The sequence below is a fragment of the Monodelphis domestica genome, chromosome 7 (assembly GCF_027887165.1).
Source record: "Monodelphis domestica isolate mMonDom1 chromosome 7, mMonDom1.pri, whole genome shotgun sequence".
Lineage (NCBI taxonomy): Eukaryota > Metazoa > Chordata > Mammalia > Didelphimorphia > Didelphidae > Monodelphis > Monodelphis domestica.
Genome location: NC_077233.1, coordinates 174,144,273 through 174,157,566, shown reverse-complemented (window position 1 = coordinate 174,157,566; position 13,294 = coordinate 174,144,273). Strand labels below are relative to the sequence as shown.

The window sequence follows — 13,294 nt, the reverse complement described above, 5'->3', positions numbered from 1 at the left end:
GTTGCAATTCAGCAGCTTCCATAAGTTTTTCCAAGAATGCTGCAGGTGAATCCCCAATATCTTGCTTAATGTGTTCAAACTTTGACCAGCTATCAGGTCTCTTAGAATTTCTCTTCATTACTTCAATTATAGACTCCCTTACTTGTTTCAAAACTCCACAACTGTACACCAAATTCAAGTCAATTTCCTCATAATTCTCTGGCCATGGTATAGGTCAGGATTATTCCAGGTTTGTTCTATGAACTGTTTCCTCTCTCTTCTAGTTAGAAGTTCTTCCAACAAATGAGAAAAATCAGCATAATCAGGGTCAAAGATCTTAATCGCCCTTTTGAACTCATGTATTACCCTATGAGGTTCATCAAAATATCTAGAGATTCTCCTTTTTATGGTACCTAATTCAGCTGAGGAGAATTTCTTATGGGATTTCAGATGAATAATCCCCATCTGGAATAAAAGGCAGGTTTCTCAAAGGAAACAGGGAAGTAGGTTTTGTATCCAATGCCTCCGTTTCCCTTTCTAGCCTACTGGGAGTCATTGGTGTTATATCAGTTCCCTCTGCTAATTGCCCAATACCATTCACATCAGCATTTTTAAATTCAGAACCAGCAATTGGTATTTACAAGAGTTGCATTATAACATTTTTCCATCATTTCAATCTTTGCTTGCATCAATAGCATCATCTGCTTCATCTTAGAATCTCTGAATATCCAAGTTAAAAACCCTTGATTTTATGTAGAGTAACAATAAAAATCCAATGAAATTTGTATGCACAACCAAAAGCCAATGAAATTAAAGGTTAAGTAGTAACATGCTCTTTGTAGTGTTGATCTTATCACAGGCCTTATCATATTCCAAGCTAACAATTGGTAAAAAAAAAAAATTCTGGGATCACAATCAAGAACACATAAGGTGGGGGGGGAGGGGCAGCTGGGTAGTCAGTGGATTAAGAGCCTAGAGGCCTAGAGACAGGAGGTCCTAGGTTCAAATCTGGCCTCAGGCACTTTCCAGCTGTGTGACCCTGGGCAGTCACTTGACCCCCATTGCCTAGCTCTTACCACTCTTCTGCCTTGGAGCCAATACACAGTATTGACTCCAAGATGGAAGGTAAGGGTTTAAAAAAAAAAAAGAACACATAAGGTATCAGCATCAAATAAGCATACAGAACTTCCATTATTCCCTGTAACATGGTAACAGTCATACAAGAATAATGTGGGAATAACACTTGATAAGAGTTGTAAAATTAGAAGCCACTATGAAAAAGTAAGCCTCTACTAAAAATCTCACTTGGCTTCATCACTGGACAGTAGCTGGTGGTAGCTTTGATTGACAGCCCTCTGTCAATTTGACTGGAGTGCTGAAGGACAGCTCCCTCTCAGAATTCCACTGTCTGCTCACTTGAGTGACAGGTACAGCAGAAGTTCTATAGCCTATCAGTCCCCTTTTAACTGCCTGAGGGAACCACTGACACTCAGGTTTGAAAAATCCCTTCAGGTCCAAAAGTAACCTAGATTCAAACTCTCTGGTTCAGCCAAACTATAATGGAGGGTGGTTTGGGGATAGGATTAGATGTTTAATTATAGGCTAGTATCAGAAAGATAACTGTTTTGGGAAGACCAACTGTGGGCTAACAGGCTAATAGGCCCAATCCAGGCAGAGCCTGTCCTGAGGTAAGAAACACAGACCACTATATAACAGGGACAGATGTTGGAGTTATTAAACTAGGGAAGGTGAAAAGGGGATTTGTATAATGCTAAGCTAATGTCAACTATATAAACCACTCAGATCTAAATGCCCTGTCAGGAGGAGTCTTCACAGATTTAAACTACACTGATTCTTACCTATATGTCTAAAGACCTTAGACCCTAATATAAATAAACCTATACTAACCAAAAATTCCCCCTTTTGGTGGTAATAGAGGTAGTTGGTTTTGGCAGTTAGGCAAGACAGGGCACAGGGAGAGGTCCTGGATCCAGATGGATCTCAGACCTAATCTTTGAGACAGATGGCCCAAATGGTTCAGGATCACACCAGGATGCTCTGTAGATATCAACCAGCCAGCAAGGAAGCAGGTAGGATGGAAAAGATAAGATAGAAACAGCCACCAAGAGAAAGCAGCCAGTCCCTCCTGGTCAAACCAGAGAAAGACCTAGCTCCAACCCCAGTTAACTGTCTCACACTTTTCCCTCCCCCCCCACAGTCTAGAATCTTTCCTCTGTATCTGCATCTCCCTGCAGACCCACTTCATCAGCTCTCTTACTTATAACCAATAAGATCAGGAGTGAAACAAGGATGCCCATTATCACCTCTATTATTTAACATGGTTCTAGAAACACTAGCAGTAGCAATCAGAGAAAAAAAAAGAAATCGAAGGCATTAAAATAGGCAATGAGGAGACTAAACTATCACTCTTTGCAGATGATATGATGGTCTATTTAAAGAATCCTAAAGAATCAACTAAAAAGTTAGTGGGAATAATCAACAACTTTAGCAAAGTTGCAGGATACAAAATAAATCCACAAAAATCATCAGCATTTCTATATATTTCCAACACATCCTGGCAGCAAGAGTTAGAAAGAGAAAATCCATTTAAAACAACCCTAGACAATATAAAATATTCAGGAATCTATTTGCCAAGACAAACACAAGAATTATATGAACACAACTACAAAACATTTTCCACACAATTAAAACTAGATCTAAACAATTGGAAAAACATGAATTGCTCATTGAGTAGGATAAGCTAACAGAATAAAACTGGCAATCCTATCCAAATTAATTTACTTATTTAGTGCCATACCTATCAAACTACCAAGAAACTTTTTTACTGAATTAGAAAAACTATAACAAAGTTCATTTGGAAGAACAAAAGATCAAGAATATCAAGGGAAATAATGAAAAAAATGTGAAGGATGGGGGCCTAGCAGTACCAGATTTTAAACTGTACTGTAAAACAGTGGTCATCAAAACAATATGGTACTGGCTAAGAGACAGAAGGGAGGGTCAGTGGAAGAGACTTGGGGTAAATGACCTCAGCAAGATAGTGTATTTAAGCAGCTTTGGGGACAAAACCCCAATATTTGACAAAAACTGCTGAGAAAATTGGAAAACAGTATTGGATAGATTAGGTTTTGATCAACATCTCACACCCTACACCAAGATAAATTCAGAATGGGTGAATGACTTAAATATAAAGAAGGAAACTGTAAGTAAATTAGGTAAACAAAGAATAGTATACCTGTTAGATCTATAGGAAAGGAAAGACATTAAGACCAAGCAAGAGATAGAGAATACTACAAAATGTAACATGAATAATTTTGATTACATTAAATTAAAAAAATTTTTGTACAAACAAAACCAATGCAACCAAAATTAAAGGGATGCAACAAATTGGGAAAAAAATCTTTATAACAAAAACTTCTGATAAAGGACTAATTACTCAAATTTATAAAGAGCTAAATCAATTGTACAAAAAAATCAAGCCATCCCCCAATTGATAAATGGGCAAGGGACATGAATAGGCAATTTTCAGAAAAAAGAAATCAAAACTATCAATAAGTACATGAAAAAGTGTTCTAAATCTCTTATAATTAGAGAAATGCAAATCAAAACAACTCTGAGGTACCATCTCATAACTAGCAGATTGGCTAATATGACAGCAAAAGTAAGTAACAAATGTTGGAGAGGAGATGGCAAAATTGGGACATTAATGCATTGCTGGTGGAGTTATGAATTGATCCAACCATTCTGAAAGTTAATTTGGAACTGTGCCCAAAGGGCTTCAAAACTGTCTGCACTTTGATCCAGCCATACCATTGCTGGGTTTATACCCCAAAGAGATAAGGAAAAAGATTTGTACAAAAATATTTATAGCTGCGCTCTGTGGTGGCAAAAAATTGGAAAATGAAGGGGTGCCCTTCAATTGGGGAATGGCTGAACATATTGTGGCATATGTTGGTGAAGGAATACGATTGTATTCAAAGTAATAATGACCTGGAGGAATATCAATAATATGGAAATGTCTTGATCAATGACACATGTAAAATCCAGTGGAATTGCTCATTGGCTACAGGAGGAGGGTTAGAGAAGGAAAGTGAAAGAACATGAATCATGTAACCATGGAAAAATATTCAGTTAATTAAATAAATAACTTTTTAAAAAATTATGAAAGCAATTGGTTTCAGTGAACCCTGAGAAGACTTGCATGATTTGATGATGCAGAGTTAAGTAAAAAAGCCCCAAGAAAACAATTTATACAATGACAACAATACTGTAAAGGAAAGTAACTTTTAAAGACTTAAGAACTCTGACCAATCATGACTCCAGAAGACTAATGATGAAGCATGCCTCCTACCTCTTGGCAGAGTTAATGAACTAGACATATGGAACGATCCATTCATTTTCAGATGTTACCATTACAAAAGAAACTTGTTTTGCTTGACTACGCTTTTGTTACATGGGAGGGATTTTTTTTTTTTGGAAGGGGGCGCAGAGTTCAAGAAAAGAGTTGAGGATGAGGGAATGATGGTGATGCTGTAAAAGATGGAAGAGATGATGAAGTGGGGCACTTCATAAAGTGAGTCCAGATACCCAAAAATTCAATTATTGGAACCATTATTTATTGATTAATAAAGAATCTACCAGCTAGGACAGACTTCCCTAGTGGAAGCTGCTCCGGACAAACATTATGAGATAGTCTATAGGTTTGTAGGTTTATATAGGTTCTTATTTGACAATCAAACAAACCTTATCACCAACACAGGAATGTAAGGTCAGTGATGAGGGGACAATCCTCAGATTTATTTAGGGGTTGTTTATTTTCACATGTACTTAATCACTTAGCCCTAGTTAGCCATATGTTATCTTGCACTCCATCCTGACCTCTTTGATATTCCTAAAATTCCTTTGTTTCCTGCCCTTCCTAATTCTCATCCCCAAGCTAAGTAGAGCCTGGTCTGCTGCCTGCATAAGCAGCTTGAAGCTGGGTCTGTTCCCTAAAAATGCAGGCAGGGATTGATCTGCTTTATCTACTTCAATTTTATTATTCTCCCCTTTTGGGACTACTTCAATGACAGAAAGAGACATCAATGAACCATACAAAAAGGAGACGAGAGATGATTGAACAGAGACAAGCAAGGCAATGTTGGCACTATCATGTTAAATTTAATGTATATTAAAAGATACAAACTATATGTGGTAAATTTGTAGTTTCATTTTCAGTCCTCATTTTTACCCTTCTTTGTGTTAAAAAAAAGTTCATGTTTGTTGATGATTTTCTAGTTTTTAATTTTAAAAAATTATATGAATAAAATAGTTAAGAATAGGGACTGAACCTGTCATTTTACTGGTACAAGGAACTCCCAGGTGAGAAAACTCCGACCAATGCATCTTCTCCAAAACTTATATAGCCTTTAGACAGTTTCCCAAAGTACTGATGGTTAAGTGATTTGTTTAGGATTGCAGTAAATACCAAGGGGCAGCATTTGAACCCCTATCTTCCCGAGTTTGAAATCAATTCTCTTCTATCCACAATATCACCAGACCTTCAACAGGGAACTACACCAGTTATAAAAACAACTATGACAACAACAAAAGATCACTGGTAACCTGTAAGAAAGATCTTAAAGACCTTAAACACTTTTGCAGAGTGGTAGGTCAGAGATCAAACAGCAAGTAATTTGGGGAGTAAAAGGGTGGTGAAGAAGTCAAAGCAGTGAGTGTAGTAAGTAGTATAGTGAGGGTAAACTTCCTTTTAAGAGTTAAGAGTTTAGCAGTGAAAGGGAATGAAAGCTTGAATGGATCACAGGGTCACCAATAAAAACTACCAAAGAATTATTTTATAAAGCTGGGGGGGGGGGGGATTACAAAATTCACTTGGAAAAAAACAAAAAGTGAAGAATACCAAGGAAATAGATTTTTTAAAAATGTAAAGGCAGTCAGTCTAGCAGCATCAGATTTCAAAACATATTACAAAAAGGTAATCATAGAAACAATCTGGTTCTGGAGAAGAAATAGAGTGGTGGACCAGTATAATAGATTAAGCGCATAATACACAGTAGTAAATGACCATAGTAAGCTAGTGTTGATAAACCCAAAGATCCCAAGCTTTTGAGGTAAGAACTTATTATTTGATAAAAATTGTTGGGAAAACTGGAAAGCAATTTGGCAGAAACTAGGCCTAGATTAATATTTCACAATTTATATAAAAATAAAGTCAAAATGGGTATATGATTTAGACACAAAGGGTGATATTCTTTTAACCAACTCATCCCTTTTATTATTTCTTTGGTTACATGTAGAAACAATTTTTTTAACAATTGCTTTCTGATCTTTTGCATCCCAAATTCTCTCCCTCCCCACTTTGCAGGTGGTAAACAGTCTGATTTAGGTTATTCTAGTGTTGTTACACAATACAAATTTCCCTATTCCTTAGGTTATGAAAGAAGATATATATCGCATATATAAGGAAAAAATCATTAAGGAAATAAGGCAAGAAATAGCATGAGTTGATCAGTTCCTTCTACGGCTATGTATAGCACTTGACATCATGAGCCCCCCCTTGGAGTTGTCTTGGGTCCTTGTATTGCTGATAATAGTTTAGTTAAAGAATGATATTCTAAGCAAATTAGAAGAGCATGGAAGATTTTACCTGTCAGATCTATGGATAAGGGAAGAATCTATGACTGAACAAGAAATAGAGAGAATTAAGGAAAGTAAAATGGATAATTTTTGTTACATGAAATTTTTAAAAATTTGCACAAATAATATTAATGCAGGTAAAGTTAGAAAAGAAAGCAGGAAACAAAGGAAAAAAATTGTATAGCAAGTTTCTCTGATAAAGATAATTTCTCAAGTATAAAGGAAACAGCCAAATTTATAAAAATAAGGGCTATTCCTCAATTGATGAAGTCAAAGGATATAAACAGATAAGTTTTCAAAAGAAGAAATAAAAGCTATTAATAGCCAACTGAAAAAATGCTCTAAACCACTATCAATTAGGGAAATGCAAATTTAAAAAAACTCTGAGGTACCATTTTTGGATAACATGACAGAAAAGGAAAATGACAAATACTGGAGGGGATGTGGAAAAATGAGGACACCACTGCACTGTTGGTGACTTGGTGAACTGGCTCAACCATTTTGGAACCAGGAAGGAGAAGATAGGTGAAGATACAGGAGTATCTTTTGAGATGGGAAGGAAGTCTCTTGCTTGCTTCATTTCTTTTAGGTATTCTTTGTAGTCTTTGTGGCTGGGCCATTCTTTTTTCTCAGGCTCTATTTGGACTTGTGGAGTTACTCTTTTCATGTGTTTACCTCTTGGGCTTCTCTCAATCCATAGCATTTCTTCACTGAGATTGTAATTTTCTTCTTTAAAAAAACCTCAAAACACTCTTACTTTCTGTCTTTTGTAAGAACTTTTAAGACAGAAGGCCAAGGACTAAGTAAACATGGTTAAGTGACTTGTCCAAAATCACATAGTTGGGAAGTATCTGAGGCCAGATGTTAGCCCAGATCCTCCCAACTCCAGGTCTGGTGTTCTATCCACTGTGCCACCTAGCTGAGTGGTAATTTCTTCTATTTTTTAATTTCCAGCCTCAGTTTCTAGGCTGGGGCTCTGTGCTTAGGTCAAGTTCTTCCCTCTTTCTTACTCTTGGATGGTGTAGTCAGTGCCTGCTTGGTCCTAGATGGAGTGGCTAAGACTAGTCTCTGCCTTCTACAGGAACTCCTGGGGTTGGCTGGTCTCAGATTCCTGGCATCTTAATTTGGGTTTTGGTCTAAGCCTCTTCTTTACCTTCTTTTCCTTGAACAGACCCAAACCCGAAGTTTGCTCTAGATCCCTTCTGGGACCCTGATGGTTGTGGATTATTCTGGTAGCAAGCCGCCTGCAAGATCCTAGAGGCTTCATTCCCAGGAGCTACTCCGGCCCTTTCTCTTGCTCTGGTTTAGTGGAGGGGTGCCTGGGAGGGAGGGCTGCCTGGGAAATGCTCTGGTCCATTAGATTTACCAAGTACCTTACACAAATTATCTCATTTAATTCTTGAAACAACCCTCTGGGATGGGTTCTATTTCCTCCATTTTGTGGATGATGAAATAGAGGCCTGGGTAGGCTAAGTGACTTCCTCAATATCACACAGCTAGTCAGTGTGCAAATCAAAGCAAGGTCTTCCTGACTCATAAGTACACAGTGTTTTATACCCTCTATGCACATGACTCAGAGGTCATCTGATTTCAACCTCTACTTGATTAGCAAGGCCCAAATGACCATCCATTCTCCCTTTGCCAGAAGAACTCCAGGAATAGAGGACTCGCAATTTTACACAGTGGAATATTTGACTTTTGAATGGCTTTGAAGGAGGAGAAACATGGATTGTGTGAAGCCCTTCCAGGCAAGGGTATAGAGGTATACAGGATGAGCAGAAATTGAGATGGTCAGCAGAAGAACTTGAATGGTGCAAAGATCACATGTAGGGAAGTAATGACAAATAAAGTTGGAGAAGTGAGGAGTTCATCAAGATCCTTTATCCTGTGGAGGGCAGCTAGGTGGATCAGTGGATTGAGAGCCAGGCCTGGAAATGGAGAGTCCTAGATTCAAATCTGACCTTGGACACTTCCTAGCTGTGTGACCCTGGGCAAGTCACTTAACCCCCATTGCCTAGCCCTTGCCACTCTTCTGCCTGGGAACCAATACATAGTATTGATTTCAAGATGAAAGGTAAGGGTTTAAAAAAAAAAAGATTCTTTATCCTAAGCTTAAATGTCCAGGCAAAAATAGGAGCTTGTTCTACTTGTAAAGATTTTTCAGAGAAGAAACTATGAAGAACTGGAAATCAAGGGAGAATTAATTAGGGTATAGCTGAACAAGTTGTGGCATGATTGTGATGGAATAGTATTGCACTGTAAGAAATGACAAGCTGGTTAACTTAAAATAAACATGGAATGACCTACGTAAAATAATAAACAGTGAAATGAGTAGAAACAAGAGAACATTATATCCAGCTACAGAAACAATGTTTGAAGAATAATTTGTGAAAGTCCTTCTCCAGAGAAAGAACTGAAAAAGAGAAACATGAAAGACAATTCACATATCCATTTTTTTTTTTGTCAAATGATATCTTTTCTAGAGGAAAAAGAAGAAGGAAATACCTGGGAACTTTAATGCAACCAACAAAAAAATTAAAAAGAGAAACCATAAAAAGATTAGAGCTAGATGGATAGTTTGATAAGTTTGGAGCATTTTTCCTCAAAAACTCCATCTAGCTACAGAAAAGAATTCTAGCTATATTGCAATAGATATTTGTCATTCTGTCTTCCTATACCTGCAGATGCCCTCTTCTTTTCAATTCCATTTTTCTGCTCTAGCTCCAAACTGGCTCATGAAATTTGTCTCTGGATGATCATATGATTGAACAGTTCTGTTTAGTGGAGCATAATATCCTGCTAAAGGGAGAAAAGGTAACCCTCCCAAATACTAAGTAATCTAAAGATTCAATTTAATTCAAATCAAATCAGTGAACATTTATTAGGCTATAATGACTTAATGGATTAGGCATTAGTCTCCCCAAAGTAGGGGCCCTGGTTTGGAGTCCTACACAGAAATTTGACCACAAGTTGTATTTTTTTAACCCTTACTTACTTAGTAACAACACTAAGACTTTGAAAAGCAAGGGCAAGGCGAACAGTGTTTAAGTGACTCACCCAGGGTCACACAGCTAGGCAATGTCTGAGGCCACTTTTAAACCCAGGACCTCCCATCTCATATCTGGTGTTCTCTCCACTAATGTCAACCCTACAAGTTATATTAATGCCTTTTTTTTTGAGGCAGTATGGACCACTGGACTTAAGGGTTAGGAGGTCCTAGGGCCTGAGTCCCACCTCTATCTAACACCCTGAATACTTCAATTTACCTGATCTCTCTAAATTGAGCCTCAGTTTACCTATGGGATTGATGGAAGCTAGGTGGAGAAATAGCTAGAGTGCTGGGCTAGATATCAGGAAAACTCATCTTCTTGAGTTCAAAATGGACACTCTTACTAGCTGTGTGACCCTGGTAAATAATTTAACCCTCCATTTCCTCATCTGTAAAATGAGCTGGAGAAGGAAATGGCAAACCCTTCCAGTAACTACCAAAACTCCATGAAGAGTTAGACACAACTGAAACAACTGAACAACCCAGGGGATTAGATTTATTTTTGTTTGACATTAGGGTGCAGAATTAATTATAGATTTATCACCAAAAGGGACCTCAGAAATCATCTAGTCCAATTTATTGAAAGTATTGAGAGGTAGATTAAAGTTTGGAGTAAAGAAATACTTCCTAAAATAATTATGGATTTTTTTTCTTGATTCCATCTCTTTTTTTATTTGAAAATTTTTATTTAATTGATTTAGAATTTTTTCCACAGTTACATGATTCATGTTCTTTACCTCCCCTCCTCCCACACCTTTCCAGAACCAACAAACAGTTCCATTGGGTTTTACATGTGTCATGATCAAGACCTATTTCAATTAGGGATATTCAAAAGAGGAATAGGCTACCTTGGGCAATGGCAGGTTCCTTCTTACTAGATATCTAAGAGACTGGATAATGGCCTGTTGGGGATGCAATTCTTGTTCAGATATGGACTGGACTAGACAGCCTTTCAATCTGTGAAATCATTGTGATCTCTCTAGTATAGTTTACCATGATCAAATCAGAGGTGAAATGAAGGGCTTGGCCTGCCAGAAAAGGAATTTCATAGGATTAAAGACCTACAGCTGGAAGGGATCTTGGAAGCCATTCAGTCCAGATTCATTGTTCTACTTCATTTTTCTCTGTGCCAGCATTTCCTGCAGATCCCTCTAACAATTTCTAATTTTAGGTACATAGATGTAGTCAACAATGGTTAAGAATTCAGTGATTTGTGGCAGTTTTGGACATTGTGTGGTGAAATTAATCAAATGTAAGAATTGACTCAACCAAACATTAAGAAGTCCTACCTGCTTTGGATCTGGTCCTCCATAGGGTAGAGAAGCTTGTCAGAAGGCTTCTCACGTGGTATAGGTAAAGTATTTTGAGACTGTTTGGCACATAGGGCTACTAGCTGCTCCATAAGCTTTTCCTGAGAGTTGGATGTAAGACTTCCTGCAGATTGTTTAACAAAAACAAAAATATTTAGTGATTATTCAACTCTCTCCTGCTTCACTTATTTTATTTTATTTATTTTTAAACCCTTTATCTTCGGTCTTAGAATCAATACTAAGTATTGGTTTCAAGGCAGAAGAGCAATAAGGGCTAGCTGATCGGGGTTAAGTAACTTGCCTAGGGTCACATATCTAAGAAGTGTTTGAGGCCAAGTTTGAACCCAGGATCTCCCATCTCTAGACCTGACTCTCTATCCACTGAGCCACCTAGTTGTCCCTATTGCTTCATTTATAAACTAGACTCTTAGGTTGAAGTCATAAGTCTGACAAGTCAGATGCTATAGATCTGTTCCAGGCTATTTAAGAGATTACCTTAAAGATATAAAACCACTGTGAACTATAGGACTTGTTTCCTTCCTAATGCAGATCTGTACTTCCTATAATGAGGACACAAGAATATAGGAGGAGTGGTGGGAAAGACAGATGGCACTAGATGTCCAGCTTCTATACCTATATAAGGGTATGTCATATTATAAGGAGCTATTTCCTATCCTATCCAATCAGGAAATTTAAGACCTAGTCCTTTTTCCACTTAAAGAGTAGTCATATTTGTGACTTTAGATGAATCATTTAACCTTATTAAGACTTGGTTTCTTCATCTGTAAAATGGGGATAATAATGCCTGACCTACTATCTCTCCAGCTTGTAACGATCAAATCAAATAACACATTCAAGCAATTAAAAATGTAAATATGAGTTTAGCACTTCTTTCTTTCTCTTTCTTTCTTTCTTTCTTTCTTTCTTTCTTTCTTTCTTTCTTTCTTTCTTTCTTTCTTTCTTTCTTTCTTTCTTTCTTTCTTTCTTTCTTTCTTTCTTTCTTTCTTTCTTTCTTTCTTTCTTTCTTTCTTTCTTTCTTTCTTTCTTTTTCTCTCCCATCTACCCCCTTTTTCTTTTTTTCTTCTGAGTACCCAGTTCCAAGGCAGAAGAGAGGTAAGGGCTAGGCAATAGAGGCTAAATGACTTGCTCAGGGTCTCATAGCTAAGAAATGCCTGAGGCCAGTTAGACCTTCCCATCTCCAAACCTGGTTCTTTACCAAATGAGCCACCTAGCTGCCCCAGTTATCAGTATTTTTTTTTAAACCCTTACCTTCTGTCTTGGAGTCAATACTGTGTATTGGCTTCAAGGCAGAAGAGTGGTAAGGGCTAGGCAATGGGGGTCAAGTGACTTGCCCAGGGTCACACAGCTGGGAAATGTCTGAGGCCAAATTTGAACCTAGTACCTCCTGTCTCTAGGCCTGACTCTCAATCCACTTAGCTACCCAGCTGCCCCTATCAGTATTTTCTAGGTGGCAGTGGAGACAACTACTAATGGAAGCTATGTGGCTCAGTAGATAAGAGCACTGGACCTGGAGACCAAAAGACCTGAGTTCAAATGTGGACTTAGACATTTACTAGCTGTGGGACCCTGGCCAAGCTACTTAACTCTCTTCGTTTCAGTTTCCTTATCTGTAAAGTGAGGATAATAATAGTATCTTCCTCCCAGGGTAATTGTGAGGATAAGATGAAATATTTGTAAAGTGCTTTGCAAACCTTGAAATGGTATGTAAATGCTAGCTTTTATTGTTATTTCTTAACCATATATTTATTGCCTACAAAGCTGACCACCTCTATATACTTCTGGAAACTGGAGAGGATGAAGGGATGATTAGGGGATAATCAGGTAAGCATTTTAATTTTATTTACAATCTTCTCATGAGCAATAACAATTATTTTCCATTTAACCTACTAATTTTTTTTAAGTTTCCTTTTTTTTTTAAAACCCTTACCTTCTGTCTTGGAGTCAATACTGTGTATTGGCTTTAAGGCAGAAGAGTGGTAAGGGCTAGGCAATGGGGATCAAGTGACTTGCCCAGGGTCACACAGCTGGGAAATGTCTGAGGCCAAATTTGAACCTAGGACCTCCCGTCTCTAGGCCTGACTCTCAATCCACTGAGCTACCCAGCTGCCCCCTTTTTTAAGTTTTCTAATGAGAAGAGGTTAGTAGGTAAATTTGATTTAAAAAATAAGAGTTTATAATAGCAGATTTAAGTGAGAGAAAAGGGAGCATTCCTTAAAATCATGTAAGTCACTGGAAGAGATAAATAAGGAAACATCAGGATAGGTAGGAGAAGATTTGG

At 37.7% G+C, this 13,294-nt stretch overlaps 1 protein-coding gene across 3 annotated transcripts in view; it reads right to left on the bottom strand.

The window, feature by feature from the left end:
* The window catches only part of DNAAF8 (dynein axonemal assembly factor 8), a 49,877-nt gene that overhangs the window by 19,902 nt on the left and 16,681 nt on the right, over positions 1-13,294 (bottom strand). For all 3 annotated transcript variants that reach the window (XM_007498743.3, XM_007498741.3, XM_056806107.1), the window contains one exon: positions 10,975-11,119. In XM_007498743.3, the coding sequence (XP_007498805.1) occupies positions 10,975-11,119 (145 nt within the window). The remainder of the gene's footprint in view (positions 1-10,974; positions 11,120-13,294) is intronic.